General features: G+C 40.8%; 1 protein-coding gene across 2 annotated transcripts in view; it reads right to left on the reverse strand.

The window, feature by feature from the left end:
* LOC126262197 (retinol-binding protein pinta-like) overlaps positions 1-17,519 on the reverse strand; it is a 257,634-nt gene that overhangs the window by 79,143 nt on the left and 160,972 nt on the right. For both annotated transcript variants that reach the window (XM_049958613.1, XM_049958612.1), the window contains one exon: positions 10,601-10,760. In XM_049958613.1, the coding sequence (XP_049814570.1) occupies positions 10,601-10,760 (160 nt within the window). The remainder of the gene's footprint in view (positions 1-10,600; positions 10,761-17,519) is intronic.

Consider the following 17,519-nt stretch of genomic DNA (forward strand, 5'->3'; position numbering starts at 1 on the left):
GACCAACATTCTTAACATAGATCTAATGCTGCATAGTTGGGAGTACTCCAATCTCATATTCATTGAGTACCGTCGAAAGAAACTCATAAATCTGCATGGATTTATTAGGCATCTTTGTCGTGGCATGCTTCCATAAAATCTTCTTGGCTTACAAATCAGGTCACTTCAATTACAACATAGGAGCTGTCGATAACTGCCTCTAATATCGTCATCGGTAGTTAAGATCACTGACTGCCAGGACCCCCACGGTGTTCTGCGCATGCATTGATGTGGCTCATAAACCGAGAAGATTTTACTGAAACATGCCATCCCAAAAATCTCCGACGACAAATATATATTGTGGTACAGTGTCTCCAGGTACTAGTATATAAGAAGAACACCGTACCAGCATCGGCAGTCTGTGATCTTAACTCCAGATGGCGAAGGCGGAAACAGCTAATGAGGCTTTGAGAGTTTTATTCGAAGTGACTCGGCATGTAAACTGAGAATGTTATTGACGCTTTATATTACTTCTAGAGGTCGTAACACATATTTATATACGCAACTGTCTCGAAGATTTATTTAATGGCAGAAACCAGTACATTGTCATGGACGGCGAGAGTTCACCATAGAAAAATGTGATAGCACAAACGTCCAATAGAAGTGTTGTGTTCTCCAAGTACATAAACGGCCTGTCAGAGGCACCAGGAATTAAACTGAAGCTGTACTGACTTATTGTAGATTATAAAACATGGAACACACTTTGCCATCCAACACAGATGCTTCTGCCAAGGGCCTTACTATATTTTGACTGAAAAACTGAATACTTTCAAGCATAACGGGGGGACTGCTGCTGAAGGTACTCACTGAGCAACTTTTGTTGCAATATGACTATCATCTGTGATTTCTGTTTCTCCAGTCGCTGTCATACAGTATGAAGATCTCAAGTTTTCCGTTTTGAGAAGTGAAACATGGGAATCAGTTCATCAAACAGGAAGCAGAAATTACTTTTAAAGTGGTTGTTTCATATAATTCGGTGGCTCATCAGACATCATTGGCAATAGTTGCACTATACCATTTTAGGAGACTGGGAGGATGTTCATCATAGGTCGTGTTAATGTTAATGTAGATACGTCCTTTGTTAACAATTGTGGATATCTATGAAGTTTTCTAGCCCTCAGGCAAAACTTTGCCTCACAAATATTTATTCCATTTATATATCCATAGTTTCGTATGGTACCATCGTATGGTACCATCAAAATCAGTTTTCCATTAAATGCAAGTCAAAGCATGGGAAAGAGAATATTCTCACTCATTCTTATTTTGGAAAGTCATCTTAAGTCATTCAAGACAGTTGTATGTATTTATACAGTTACTGGTTTACAATCAATACGTGCTAATTTATCAGTTTAACATAATGCAAATATTTCGGCAATATTTCGTCTAAATTTACAGTACTGTTATTACCTATTAATCTCTAAAAGAATTTACATGAGGCAAACATAAGCTTTGAATTGAAAATATTAGAAAACTGAAAAAGAAAAGTTATGTGGATAGTAATTTACCTGTAGAACTTTCTGGAAACTTCCATAACTATTGGCGAGGTATATACTATTCTTGTATTGTGGAGGATTGCATTAGCCTCATTACACTTCAGAGATAGTGAAAATAATGTGATGATCTTTTAACTCGTTGAGGTGAGAAAGGCAATGCATTTTTTCGTAACTTTTATGTGCATCCAGAGAGATAGTGAATATAATGTGAAGATCTTTTAACTCGTTGAGATGAGAAAGGCAATGCATTTTTTCATAACTTTTATGTGCATTCGGAGTTTATATTTGCCTTGCGATTTCATACAGTGTTTGTGACTGTGTATTGATTAAAGTTGAGTGGAAATAACACATCATAAACTGAAAACATGTCATTAACTTCTGTCATGTCATTTTAACAACCTAGGACCTAATGTGTTGTATTAAGACTATCACTGATGATATTGGTAAGTCAAGTAAATAATTAACAATTTGTGTCAAGATTCCTCTATTGAACTTTGTCTACAAACATTGCATATGAAGAGGCAGAAATAAATGCATTTTAAATGAATATTTGCAATGTTGACAATTAAGGGATGATCTTTACAGGTGGCTACTGACCCCAGGATTTATAGACTTTCAGGATCAAGCATTAACATAATTTTTGTATTTCATAAGAATATTACAAAGTAAAACCCAAATAGTAAGTCGATAAGAAAAATTGCAAGAGACTATGATAGACACATGTTTTGAGAACAACAACCACTCATACAGAAACCATGAGAAAATGAAGGTAAAGGAACAACTACACGATTTCAATAAGAAACCACAGAGGAAGAGAGGGGCTGGGCAAAACCTTAAAATATAGTTAAAATGAATGAGAAACAGAAAATAAAGCAGCAGGGAGTGGAGGGTAATAGATGTGAGTCAGCATATTTTTCACAATTAAAATGATGCAGAAGTTGATAGAAAACGTCATCGGTGTTGTGTAGTAAGAATTATCTCAGGGAAAGAAGGAGATAGGCAAACAGATATGAAATCTAATAGTGACCAAGTGAAATCTAGAAGTATCCTGTCGGCGTCTCAAATAAAATCCAGTGGTGGAAATTTAGTTTCAGGACTAGAAAACTTAGATTATAAGAAAACTTAGAATCTACCATGAAGACAAACAGTGAAGAAATAAGTAATCAGCTTACTGGATAGCAGAGTAAATGTAATTAATATGAAACTCAGTCTGTTGTTAAAGACGTCAGTTGTAGAAATCAGTAGTGCTCTTGTGCCGGAATCATGTGTTAACACAGCCCCACCAAACACTGACTTACATCTACATCTACATTCATACTCCGCAAGCCACCCAACGGTGTGTGGCGGAGGGAAACTTACCTGTTGCACAAAGTAGAAAAGCTGCAGTTTATACTTCTAGAAGTTTTAGGATAACAGTATTCAAGAGAAGATGTGAAAACATAGCATAACTATGCAATGAAAAAGTGTGCATGACAAACAATGACTGTACTTTCATGTTACTCAATAATTTCAATAATAAATTTTTATCGGTGGGAGATTTCTGTGAAGACGTTGGCTTCAATGATGGGTCAACAAAGTTGCAAAACTACGGTCTGGATAGATCTCTGTCAAACCAGTCTTCCTAGTACATGCTTTGGTACAGAATCCCAAAGACACAGCTCAAAGACAGTTCAGATGTTTTCCTTGGCTGTGTGTTGTGTTTGCACCGAACACAGCAGTGGCAAACTGGGGTTGTCATTGAAACAGGAACAGTGTCTGAATTAAATGGAGACCAAGAGAATGATGTTGAGGTATTGTAGCAGGAACATTCTTAGAGGATCACAAACCCTGTCCTGTTATGTATGTAACAAGTCCAGGGCCTCAATGCTCTTGCAGTATTACTTCAATAATTTAAAATTTCTGTCATTTTATCCTTGTACAATTACCTCCTACTGTCAATCTAATTTGTTTTTACTAGTGTATGACACAATAATGTAGTTATGCCGCGTTCTTATTATCTCAGGGTACCGATTAACTAAATAATGACAAACCTTTTGGGGCCTGGAAAGCAAAATATAACACTTATTATTGTTTGTGTTGGAAACCTCTTACATATAATATTTATATTTTTGACATTTTCGCTGTATCTGAAGTATAATATTTATGCGAACCAAAGGTAGAAGCGAGAAAATAATTTTTTTATTGGATTACTTGAACTGTGGTATGCTATGTTGTATTACTGCTTTTTTGAAGATAACTGGGTTTGAATTACTGCCATTTTAGGAAGTTTACATGCATTTCGAAAAAAAATTGCATTTTTACGTAAGGGAAAGTGAGATTATAACATTATGCTGTTTATTGTGCTTGTAATCAGCTGATGTCAGCAACACAAAACATCTACAGAAATGAAGATATTAGATATTTTCAAACTTTGTTAGTTTCATTAGTCGTGATGTTATTGAGGGAGAAAGGCTCAGTGACGGATGGTGTTTGTCAAAGCAAAAAAACAAACAAATTATGTAAACTAAATAATATATAAGGTGTTTGAAAGTTCACTTGCGATGTAAAATATAATTAATGGCTCAAAATACACAAGATGTTACAATGAATGAGGTATGCGGATTTAGAACATTTTTCTACTTGGGGTGTATTTATGGAATTATGTGAAGCTGATGGAGAGTTTATGATGTTTATATTAACATGAAATTTTGTGAACTATTCTGTATTTTTTAGGGTTATGTGGTGATAATAGAGTAATAATGTATTAGGGACTTATTTGTGCTCTGTTCTGTGATGTGTTGTGATAGTATACTGTACATAATTCTGGGAAATGACCAAGGTGAATTTATGCTACATATTGGTGTAGAATAGTGGTCTGTGGTTACGCTAATAATTTTAATGAAGTGTCGGTAATGGGTCTGATGCACTGGCAGTATCTAATTTTTTTTGACACCTTCATGATGGTCAACATAATGAGAAAAGTTACTAAAATGGTTTGTATGATGTACTAAGCATAATGTGTTTGCTGTTAATACCTCATGAGGAACTTCTAAAACTATCTGACATTTTAAATGCATGGCTGCACATAGTTAAAAGTGATGGAATGCACTGTGTTCAGCTAAATGGGGGACGATTACTATTAGAAAAGATGTTTCTCACCTACATTACAACTGTAATATAAAGTGTGATCATAGTTGCAGTATTTACCAAACAAACTTTGGGCTCATGTAATCGATAGGGAGGCATTTAAGTAAAATGAAGGATAACTTTTGTGTTTAGTGGGAGAACTGCTTTGTACAATGTGTTGTGTCGTTGTATGGTGACATTACAATGACACCAAGGATGCGTTTCTTAAATGCTTGTTGATAATACTTTTTTGTTGCATGCTTATGTTTCAAAAAGGCATTATTTTGGCAAATACGTTATTTATAACTTACCAAATTACCTTTTCAAAACTGTAAAAAGAGCTATTTACAGTTAAACACAGGGCTTAATGAGACGGGATGACTTTTGGAGAGAAATACATTTCAAGACAAAAAAAAAAAAGAGCAGGAGAGAATACACCACGAAATAATTATCCAAATGGGGTGGAAATCAATGTAGATGTGGTGTACGTGTTCACACAAACAAATGATTACAACTTCAGATAATATGGATGATTTATTCAAGAGACAATGTGTGACAAATTGGGCAAGTTAGTAAAATATTACTCCACGTCCAGCCCTTATGTAAACAGGTAAACAGTTATTCGTCTTTTAACTGGTTAACAGAGTTGTTGGATCTCCTCCTGAGGGATGTTGTGCCAAATTCTATCCAACTGGCGCGTTAGGTCGTCAAAATCCCGAGCTGGTTGGAAGGCCATTCTCACAATGCTCGAAATGCGGGTGACATCCGACAACCTTGTTCGCCGAGGCGGGGTTTGACAAGCTAGAGGGTAATCTGTACGAACCCTCGCTATGTTCAGGTGGGCCTTATCTTGCTGAAATTTGAGCGCAGGATGCCTTGCCATGAAGGACATCAAAAAGGGGCGTAGAATATCGTCGACGTACTACAGTGCTTTCAGACTTCCGCAGATGACAACCCAAGAGGTCCTGCTATAATCTGGAACCCCAGACTGTCACTCCTTTTTCTCGGGCCGTATGGTGCTTGACAGCGAGGTTCGTATCCTATTGCTGTCCACACAGGTCTTCGATGGTCATCGTGGCCTGGAATCCCATTGACTGGAGTAGAATTGTCACCAGCGATGAGTCCCGCTTCGGGCAGAACCGCAACGACCAGTGAGGACGTGTTTGTAGATGGCCTGTAGAGCAGTAGGATACCGAAGTGGCTGTCGCTAACCATACAGCAGTGACGGGCTGGGGTGCCATTGCATTTCACAACAGGCCACGATTGTCTGTTATCCACGGGACTTTCACAGAACGACGATACGTCGACGATATTCTATGGTCCGTTTAGCTGCCCTTCGTAACAAACCACCTTGGGATTACATTTGAGTAAGAAAATCCCCTCGTACACACGGCGAAAATTTCTGCTGCTTTTTTTTTCATGCTTGCCAAACCCCATATTCGCCAGGAAGACCACTGGATCTCTACCCAACTGGGAATGTTAGGAGCATTATTGGCAGAGTCCTCGAACTAGCTTGCGATTATGATGATCCAACGCGCCAGTTTGACAGAATTTGGTACGAGGCCATGCAACAACTCTATCAATCGGTGCCAAGCCGAATAACTGCTCCCTTAAGGGTCAGAGGTGCACCAGTGCTGTAATGACTTGCTCAGTTTGCGAAGCACTTTCTTGTGAATAAATTCTCGAATTTTTCTGATATTGTAAAAATTTGCTTGTATGTGCAAGCACGTCACATAAACAAATTTCCGTCCCATTGGGTTAATTCCTTTGTGGCACAGTTTTGTCTCAGAAAGTATTTCTTCGTGATATTGTTTTTAAAGTGGTTCTATGTACACTGTCCTCATTCTGTTTGAATTTTCGTGATTCTGTGATCATATGATTGTGTTTATGTTTAACTGAAAGAAATTGGGTTTCGGGGACAACACATAGCGACATCGGAAGATATTTTTCCACGCTCTTATAAATATAAAAGCTAGAACACAGGAAGAAAGTTTAATGTGTTCTTATGTTTCTTTACACTTACACCTGGCCATTTGTAGGCCCCAAGTGAGCTAAAGAGATGTATGCCGCCAGAATTTTATTAAAAAGGACCTTTTAATTCAGTAAAAGTTTATTTTCTACGCATACGCATGATGAGTATTCAGTTCAACAAATTTCAGTATGTTTTTAATAATTATATGAACTTTAAAAGCTTTTTCTATTCATGCTGAGAACAACGTCCTCACCCAAAGTGTAGGTACGGTTTAATACAAATTACTTAAGGAATGGAACTAAGCCTGCACTTGTGATGAACACCCAATTATGTTATCTGTGCTCGTTCACATTAGCGAATATGAAATGTCATCTTATCTAAGACAAAACAAAAGTTCAACAGAAACGCAGTGTTTTTCACAAAAGATCATCCGTGTGAAAACAGAGACAGTTGATCGGTGGAAAGTTTTAATTTTATTTTTATAAGTGTAATACGAGTGTTATTCAGAACGTAACTGAAAATTAAGTGAATTGAGAACATTCTTCAAATATAGCTAAGATAAAGAGAAGGACTCATCAATCTGTTTCACTATTGTCCGTGTTGTTCTGCTTTCCACTCGACTTCCTTTATCTTATTTGTGGCTTGATTTTTATCGTTTGTTGGACTTTTTCCAAATCCATTTACGTTGCCAGTCCGAGGCTACACGATATCTTGATGTAATGTCCACTAGATAGATCTAGAATCTCTCCAACTAAACTTTTTTGTGTGATGCCAAAGGCTCCTGTGAGTTAGGGGCACACATCCCTTTGTGTACTGCGCCGGAGTTGCCCAGCTGCACAAGCAGAAGACTGTGCGTCAAGATACTTGCTACAAAATTTAGGACAGCGGTAATAATGGCATCATGGTAGATCATCAAGGCTTGCAGCGCTAGCTTGTAGCACCGTATGTATTGTTGCTTGCTAAAAAGGGATAGTCTATGAATATGTTGTGAGAATTTATGCATTCCATCCAATTTGACTCTAAGGTACTGTGTGTCTGTTTAGCTGGAGATGAAGACGTTTTCGTAAAATAACTATAGAATTGCCACAAAAAGAAAATTGATCTTTTAATAGTAAGCATGTATTTTTCTGTGGGTTTGTGTCCAGTTCTTTTTTTTTTTTTTTTTTTTTTTTTGCGTACACACCATCACTACTTCTGTGAGTCGCCCCATCTGTCATTCACCCAGTTCAGCTCATGAGTTCCCTGACACCTCATCCAAAGATATCGTCGGCATATGTCACCACCCAGTCGACTTGCTCAGCTTCTTACAATTGGCACAAGAGAGGTTCCATTACAAGATCCTAAAATCTCGTGTCGACCCCTGTGGGCACTCTCTAATAGTTCTTTTGATTACTTTTTGCACGCCAGTTGATCTTTGGGCAAGTCTGTCTTTATAACAGTAAAGAAATTGGGGTTCCTGTACTCCTTGCATCTGTACAGATAACCATAAATTTATGGTATGAATACTCAAAAGATCTCATTTAACATTGAAATTGCGTTTATTATTTTGCATTTACCTATTGTTTCGAACGCCTTCTTGAATTCTTTAGGAATTCTTCTCTCCTTCCTAAAGCCAAATTGACAGTGATTAAGCTGATTAATGCTACCATACGCTACATAGGTGTATTTTTTGAACATTTACAAGCGTGTTAATAATCTTATAGGATTAGGTGGTTCTTTACACGCAAACCCTTTGATTATATAGTTTTCTCTTATTTCCATCTGTCTTAACACCTATGGACTTTTATCTATTGGGAAAATTAAAGCAACCGCTCTACAAGGCGTGAAACTGTTTTGCCTAGCTTTCTTATGTTGGCACCACTTTCCGTGATTTTCCGCTAGCTAGCGTGGCATGACTGTCTGGTGGAGGAAGCGTTCATCTGTCGTTGCAGAGAGCTGAGTGGAGAGAGAGGATTGTGTGCAGCGTCACCACTGTTGATGGTTCTGGTGGGCCATCGGTAGAAGGCTGGCCGCGAGTCAAGAGGCGGGTTTGTGTGCGAGGTCGCTCGCACACGTGGCATTTACTGTGGGCCTGCTGAGATGAACAGACTTGAGTCACTGGAACCAGTGCCTTATGGATGTCTAGTTGTAGTGCGTTGATGTTCCTTGGATATCTTACGTACGGATTTATACCATGTCCGTGACGTCTGTATATCTAGCTGTGCCATGCAGCGTTATACATTAACAGGTTCCGTATCGTAATCTGGTGCTTAGTAAAACCACATTTTCTAACAACCACCCACAGAGAGTGCACCCCTAGAATGTATTAATAACTGTTGAGGTCAGGTGGCTGCCCACAGTGTAATACGAGTGCGGTATAGGGTACAGGTTTTCTACCGACTGTATGTTATAAGTTGAACAGTCGGTTTGCTAGACATTTCAACGATACATTATATTGATCATGTCCACCACATGTCGCTTGTGTTATTAACAGAATAATAAATATGTGTTTTCTGTTTTCTTATTGTAATGGCTCAAATGGCTCTGAGCACTATGGGACTCAACTGCTGAGGTCATAAGTCCCCTAGAACTTAGAACTACTTAAACCTAACTAACCCAAGGACAACACACACATCCATGCCCGAGGCAGGATTCGAATCTGCGACCGTAGCGGTCGCGCGGTTCCAGACTGTAGCGCCAGAACCGCTCGGCCACCAGCGGCCGGCCCTTATTGTAATGTTTCAGGTTAGTTTCTGTGGTATTTTCTTGCGCCTTTTATGTGAGGATGTGACTGAGGGTCTTTTGAGAAGGTGCATGTTTATGGCAGTTTTCAAACGACAAACATCTGTGGTCCTGCAAAAGGGAAGCTAACGTTCTTCATTGATACGCTATTTATGGTAGACATTTTATCATTTAGACTAAATGTATTTCTGAAGTTTCTTCGGGTCAGATCATTTTATTGGGCTGCTTTCATAACGATGTAAATTAATTTAAATTTTATTCAATCTGAGTCTTTGTTGCTGTTGTTAAAATTTCACTTTGGAAGTGTTCTGTTTATGACTCAAGTAGTTGTAACCATTTGTCCTGAAGAGGTAGTAATTATGATTTTAAAGTCTTTATTCAGTACGGGATGATTTATTAATGTTTAACCTTGGAGACGTTCCGTTTGTGAATCTTATGGTTGTAGCCAGTTAATCTGATCAAGTCAAATCTTTGTCTGTATGATTCTGTTTATTCATGTTATCAATAAATGTGTAAATACTGTAATGGTAAGCGAAACTCTGTCACTCGATTCCGCCCTTTAATCCTAAGGGCCCAATTTCAAGTATGAAAGGAGACACTGAAAAATTCTCGACACAAGAAATACCGTATCACGAGGGCCACTGACGTGATAAGTACAGACGAAATTCAGGGTGCGGTTTCGTCTGTCAGGAGCTGAATGTATCAGTGATCAAGATCAAATCTTGAGCACTTGACGTGCCAGTCATGAAAACAACCATAATAATTGTATCTGTGTTTCGATTTTGTTTTTTTTTTTTTTTCACTGTGTAGCGGTCCTTTTCTCCAAATTTCCAAGTAATTTGCGCCGCTGTTATATTGTAACTAATTGACCAAATTACATACACGTTACTTTCTCGAAGATTTCTTCTAATGTTCTTCCCAAAATTACAGGAAATTAGTTTCATTTAAGAAAAACAGACAGTCGTAATTCGACAGCGTTAATAGTTAGAAGTACCTGGGTATCTCTAAGTCGTGGCATATTGGGTTCGGAATTTAACCTTCATGAGGGGGTCGCACCAAATATAGATTTTGGTCAATTCTTCAGTAAGAAAAACATATTATTGTTTCTTCGACGTACAAGTAGAACAGGATGATAAGCTGCAATACTACGTCACACATTTCCAGCTTTATCATCTATGGATTTACACTGTCAGTTATTTAACTGAAAAAAGAATGATCAGTATTTGAAAAGAGGACACAAAACTGTACGATGGGTTTCATCGGTACTTACATGTGCTCCATGGTGCTCACAACGTCGGTTCCCATGGGGTCACGATTCATCATCATCTCTGGATACCTGGTCCTCAGCGAGAAGTAGGCATCCAATCCTTTCTTAACCCTCTCCATGCTGCACTTGCAGTTTATGTACATCCTCTCGATGCGCTCGTCATCTATAGCAAATGTACACATGGGTTATTGCACAGAATATCTCAGTAATCACAGAATATGTATTTTAATAGCTATAACTTGAAGACAGGTTTTTATTGAAGTTTTCAGACTTTCACCATTCTGGGTCAACAAATAAAAATAATTAAAGCTATATACTCCCTATTACACCCTGCATAGGTACCTTCTGTAGTGGTTATAAAGATTGCGTTATCGGTTGCCTTCAAATTTTTACAGGCAAGTTAAACCCACCCGCTAAAAATTATTAATCCCCCAGCAGTAACTCGCAGGGATCTGTAATTTCGTGCAGCACACGAGTATTGTAAACCTGTGCTACAGGGGGTAGCTTGCAGAAGCATTTGGACACAGAAAGCGATTGTAAACATCCCAGGGCTCTTCAGTCATGGACTGTGCGGCTGGTCCCGGCGGAGGTTCGAGTCCTCCCTCGGGCATGGGTGTGTGTGTGTTTGTCCTTAGGATAATTTAGGTTATGTAGTGTGTAAGCTTAGGGACCGATCACCTTAGCAGTTAAGTCCAATAAGATTTAAAAAAGAAAAAGAAAAGAAGTAAACATCCTACCCGCAGTAATTTTATCAGCAGGGCTACCATCGGTAGTCGTGTTACGTCACAATATTCCATCAATATAATCGCGCCTGATATCGATCACCTTCTCCCACACAGGTGTAAGGCATCGTACATTGTCAGAACATCCATCCTTATGACATGGATGATGTCTTCTCTATTGCCGGCCGCTGTGACCGAGCGGTTCGAGGCGCTTCAGTCCCGAATCACGCTGCTGCTACGGTCGCAGGTTCGAATCCTGCCTCGGGAATGGCTGTGTGTGATGTCCTTAGGTTAGTTAGGTCTAAGTAGTTCTAAGTCTAGGGGACTGATGACCTCAGATGTTAAGTTCCATAGAGCTTAGAGCCATTTGAACCATCCTCTCTATTGTTTTAGCATGTGCCACGAAGAGGTGCCTTCATTTTGGCGAACAGATAGTAATGTCATGGACTCGTATTCGATGAATGTTCCAGTATTTCTCACCCCACATAAGCAGTAGCTCCTACACGGGTTTCGCCATGTGGCATCGTGCATTTTCGGATGCAGTGGCTGAAGAAAATACACTGTTCCGCGCTTTGATCCAATTATGTTTTTCGTGTTTCCTAAACGTATTCTTAGTGAAATTGAACTGGTGTCCCGCACTTTCAGGCAGTACACACTGTAACTGACGCTAACATAGCCGTCGCCGTTGACAGCACTACTTCAGATAACCTTCTGCTACGAGCTACAGAGAGCGAGCATCTCATGTAATGCACGTCTTTCACGTTAAAGCAGTGTTGCCACTACTTTTTGTCCAATCCATGTACAACACAGAGCGATTTTTACTAACGTGTAAAAGCCCCTGAAGCGACGATGATGACGCTGAGGCATGCAATTTAATATAGAACATATACAATCGCAAATGTTGGGAAATACCCCAAAAAGACATGGGAAATAATAAACATGTCACATCATCATATGAAATACCTCTCCGAACATGTAGTGGCTGTGTTAGGGCGTGAAGGGATGATTGAGCGATGCAATACTCGCATTCGAGCAAACGACGCATTTTTGGAAGCCGTTTTGTAAACGTTGCATGTTATGAAGTTATTGTCCTCACTGCAACCAGCTAAAAGCTATTCTTATTTTGTACTTCTTTCGTCTCTTCTATTTTTGTTTACATACATTATTTAGTAAAAAAATGTAGATTATTTACTGGTAATTGATTCTGAAGCTTATACTGTTTCACTTTTGACACAAAATGGTCGGTTTTTGTTGTACTGTACTTAGCAATAAATCAGCGGAGACAGTGAGACCACTAAATAAAATATTAAATCTTAACTCAATGTAAGCACATAATTGAATAATGCATCGAAAAAATCCAAACATCAGGCCCATGTGCTAAAGTCGCACACGTGAGCCCAGAGCCACAGCGACAGGAATACTTAACTTGGGTTGTGTTGAGCAACTGGGAGAGATTGATTGGCTCAACCACTGCATGTATGGAAAGGTACGTCATCCGGTGACGTCATATGTTCAACATTTGTCATCCTTTTTTGGCGTATTTCCCCACATTTGTGACACCACGTTTTTTTATATTAAGTTAATTGTCTCTGAATTGTCTGCGTCGTTTAGAACCTAGAGGGCACAATAACAATGGAGGACAAGGAACGAAGTAGTCAGATCAAAATTAGTGTAACACAATGATGTAGTCTTTCGCTCCTACTGCTTTATCTATGTATAGAAATGCATTGCCAGAGGTAAAAGAAAGGTCTGAGAGTGGAATTAAAATTCAGAGTGAAAAACATAAGATTCACTGGTGACACTGCTATCCTCAGTGAAAGTTAAGAAGAATTACTGCACGTGTTGAATGGAATCGACATTGTTCAGAGTAAAATGAAGAAAGACAAAAGTGACGTGGAGTAGCAAGAATGTGACTGCAGTCCGATTAAAATAACTTGACAGTTGACGTCTGTCACTTGACGCCGCAGTGTTGCCACATCCGCTGTCGGCTACCTCCGAGTTGTAGGCGACACACAAACAGGTCGGACGCTTCACAAATGCTGTTGTCGAGTATAACAGTGTAATGTCGGAAGCGGCCGCCGCAAGGTATGACGGAAATGGCAGATCCTCTGTCGACAGTTTTTAGGTTACCACTGACTGAAATGCGACAGACGACGGGTTTTGTAGCCCTGATTTTAAAATCATGTCATAACCTAAGCTCACGTCCAATGTTGAAAATGGCGATCAACAATCTGTGGTACAAACTAAAATCACGATCGCTTTGTTCATTGCTTTTTAAGACTAACCACTACGAGCAAGCTCAGGAAAGAAAAGTTTCATAATATGCTTGCCTGCATAAGCCATCTTCCGCAGCTAAATTTCAGTTTTAGCCGTAAAAGGAAACTGTAATTTCTCGCTGTCATTGATTACCTGAAACTATCCTCACACTGGCTACACGGCATGCCGTGTTACCAACAGATGAACAGTCCCAGTTGGCACTTGATTGCAGATTCCAAGCGACACAAGCAGATTCCAAACAAAAACAGAATCATAAAAAAATAAGTGCAAATAAAAAAGTCAGTATGGTGATGAAAACGACACGGCGAAGTGTTAGAAATAAAAAAAATACATTTAAAACAATTAAATGGATAAAAATTTTGGTCAAAGACGTTCAGTAGGATTTAGAAAAATAAAAACTCCGTTGTATTTGATGAGATTACAACTTAAATCTTCTACAACGCTAACCACTATGCTATGCCATTACACCACGAAGTGCTGTTGTATTTATGACTTTGGTGTCCCAGGCGCAACGGTTAATTGACAGCCTTCAAAAATTGGCCTTCAAGGCATGTCGTGCGAAGCTTATCTAATGTAACCCGATCTTTGTGATTATAACAATTGTGTAAACGACGCTGAACCACGTCTTGTGCGTAAGGATCCATCAGTGTTTGCTAAGTTCTGTGTATCAGACATGTGGATTTCGTTAATATCGTCGTGTGTGTGTGTGTGTGTGCGATGTTTTTTTGATGTGATTATCACGTGTAATGAAATACGAAATAAAAGGGGTGGGCCCTGGATTGAAAATCCAAAAACATCAGACAAGGAACAGGGAGTGAACTAATTACTGCGGCAGTTTGTCAAGGCGGAAGGTTCGGGCGTGACGCTGAGCACCCTGATTGGAGGAAAACAGCTGCAACATTAGAAATGTCAACTACCAAGAAATATTAGTCGGAATTTAGTGGTAAATGAAGCATCAGCATTAGGGATCACGAAGTAGACCAAGTCCAGGAAATCACTTCCTTGGAAGCAAAATAAAATACACTCCTGGAAATTGAAATAAGAACACCGTGAATTCATTGTCCCAGGAAGTGGAAACTTTATTGACACATTCCTGGGGTCAGATACATCACATGATCACACTGACAGAACCACAGGCACATAGACACAGGCAACAGAGCATGCACAATGTCGGCACTAGTACAGTGTATATCCACCTTTCGCAGCAATGCAGGCTGCTATTCTCCCATGGAGACGATCGTAGAGATGCTGGATGTAGTCCTGTGGAACAGCTTGCCATGCCATTTCCACCTGGCGCCTCAGTTGGACCAGCGTTCGTGCTGGACGTGCAGACCGCGTGAGACGACGCTTCATCCAGTCCCAAACATGCTCAATGGGGGACAGATCCGGAGATCTTGCTGGCCAGGGTAGTTGACTTACACCTTCTAGAGCACGTTGGGTGGCACGGGATACATGCGGACGTGCATTGTCCTGTTGGAACAGCAAGTTCCCTTGCCGGTCTAGGAATGGTAGAACGATGGGTTCGATGACGGTTTGGATGTACCGTGCACTATTCAGTGTCCCCTCGACGATCACCAGTGGTGTACGGCCAGTGTAGGAGGTCGCTCCCCACACCATGATGCCGGGTGTTGGCCCTGTGTGCCTCGGTCGTATGCAGTCCTGATTGTGGCGCTCACCTGCACGGCGCCAAACACGCATACGACCATCATTGGCACCAAGGCAGAAGCGACTCTCATCGCTGAAGACGACACGTCTCCATTCGTCCCTCCATTCACGCCTGTCGCGACACCACTGGAGGCGGGCTGCACGATGTTGGGGCGTGAGCGGAAGACGGCCTAACGGTGTGCGGGACCGTAGCCCAGCTTCATGGAGACGGTTGCGAATGGTCCTCGCCGATACCCCAGGAGCAACAGTGTCCCTAATTTGCTGGGAAGTGGCGGTGCGGTCCCCTACGGCACTGCGTAGGATCCTACGGTCTTGGCGTGCATCCGTGCGTCGCTGCGGTCCGGTCCCAGGTCGACGGGCACGTGCACCTTCCGCCGACCACTGGCGACAACATCGATGTACTGTGGAGACCTCACGCCCCACGTGTTGAGCAATTCGGCGGTACGTCCACCCGGCCTCCCGCATGCCCACTATACGCCCTCGCTCAAAGTCCGTCAACTGCACATACGGTTCACGTCCACGCTGTCGCGGCATGCTACCAGTGTTAAAGACTGCGATGGAGCTCCGTATGCCACGGCAAACTGGCTGACACTGACGGCGGCGGTGCACAAATGCTGCGCAGCTAGCGCCATTCGACGGCCAACACCGCGGTTCCCGGTGTGTCCGCTGTGCCGTGCGTGTGATCATTGCTTGTACAGCCCTCTCGCAGTGTCCGGAGCAAGTATGGTGGGTCTGACACACCGGTGTCAATGTGTTCTTTTTTCCAATTCCAGGAGTGTATGACAGACGAACCAAGGACATTAAAAGCAGACTATCACAAGCAAAGAGCACATTCCTGGCCAGGACAAGTCTGCTAGTATCAAACACCTGCTACAATCTGAGGAATAAATTGCTGAGAACGCACATTTGGATTACAGCATTTTATGGTATTGAACGGCTGGAATACCGGAGGAGAAGCGAATCAACGCGTCTGAGATGTGATGCTACCGAAGGATGTTGAAAATTAGGTGGACTGATGAGATAAGGGGTGAGGAGGTCTCTGCAGACTCGGCGAGAATGCGAACATATGAAGAACATTGACAACAAAGAAGGACAGGATGATAGCAGACGTACTGAGACACTAGGCACTAATTTCTATGGTACTAGAGACACCTTTACAGGATGTGGGGGAAGACAGAGGTTGGAATACATTCAGTGAATAAATTTGGACGTAACTTTGTGATTCAATAGTTGGGACAACAGGGCAATTCGTGATGGGCCGCAACACACCAGTAAGAAGAGAGGTACTTTGTTGAAGAAAGAGATCTTCGTCTGTGCGAATCAGCTCCTGGTGTCTTCCTTGCTTCGACCAGACTGTGTAATCTTGATTTCTTGAGAGAAAAACTATTTCACTACATCTAATACTGTATCTTTCCATATTTTTTTCTAATGAAGTCATTATGTCATTCCTAGTACTCCTACTTTTCTTCATGTTTGTCCTGTTTTATCCTCAGGCTACATTTCAGTTTACGTCTTCTGTCCATTCCTTTCAACAGGTCTACTAAGTCTTTCTTATATCTGGCAAGAAGTTGTACATCGTCTGCTAACATTAGCAGCACTCGCTGCTGTCCCCCTTGAACTTACACCAGCGGGTTATCATTAAAGTGCTGCTACTCACGGAAGTCCAGTGTGGAATGTAACTACCGTCGACCACCAGGGGCAAATCTGGCGCTGTACACCTTCTCGTCGACGTCTCCCGCTCTTATATTCAAGAAATGTGTAAGTGGCGGTTAATAATAGAATCAACATGTGCCTTTCATCCTTGTTGGAGCTTCTCCGCCCACATGCCGTCCTAATCCATTAGATATGGAAACATTTCTGAACGTCTTTATTGCATTTGCAGCGCCAGATTTGCACTTTGTGGGCAAAATTGTAACTAATTGTTTCCAGCGTAAATCGGTCCCGTGGTAACGTACTAAGTCTAATACTACTCTAGACTCTCTGCCACTTTACGCTGCCATACGATAATTACAGTTCACACTGGACCTCAGTAAGCAGCCCTATTTAATTATAACTGCCGATTATTTATTTTCTGAAATTTTCTTTCACTTCTTTTATTGTTCCTTCGACCTACAAGTTGAACAGGATGATAAGCTGCAACACCGTCTTACACATTTCCAATTTTTTTCCTCACACTTGGAGTTTGTACAGAACATTCGTCTGTCTGTGTATTTTTGTCCCAATCTTTTAAGGATTGACAACAACTGATTTCGTCTTAC

The sequence above is a fragment of the Schistocerca nitens genome, chromosome 6, assembly GCF_023898315.1.
Source record: "Schistocerca nitens isolate TAMUIC-IGC-003100 chromosome 6, iqSchNite1.1, whole genome shotgun sequence".
Classification (NCBI taxonomy): domain Eukaryota; kingdom Metazoa; phylum Arthropoda; class Insecta; order Orthoptera; family Acrididae; genus Schistocerca; species Schistocerca nitens.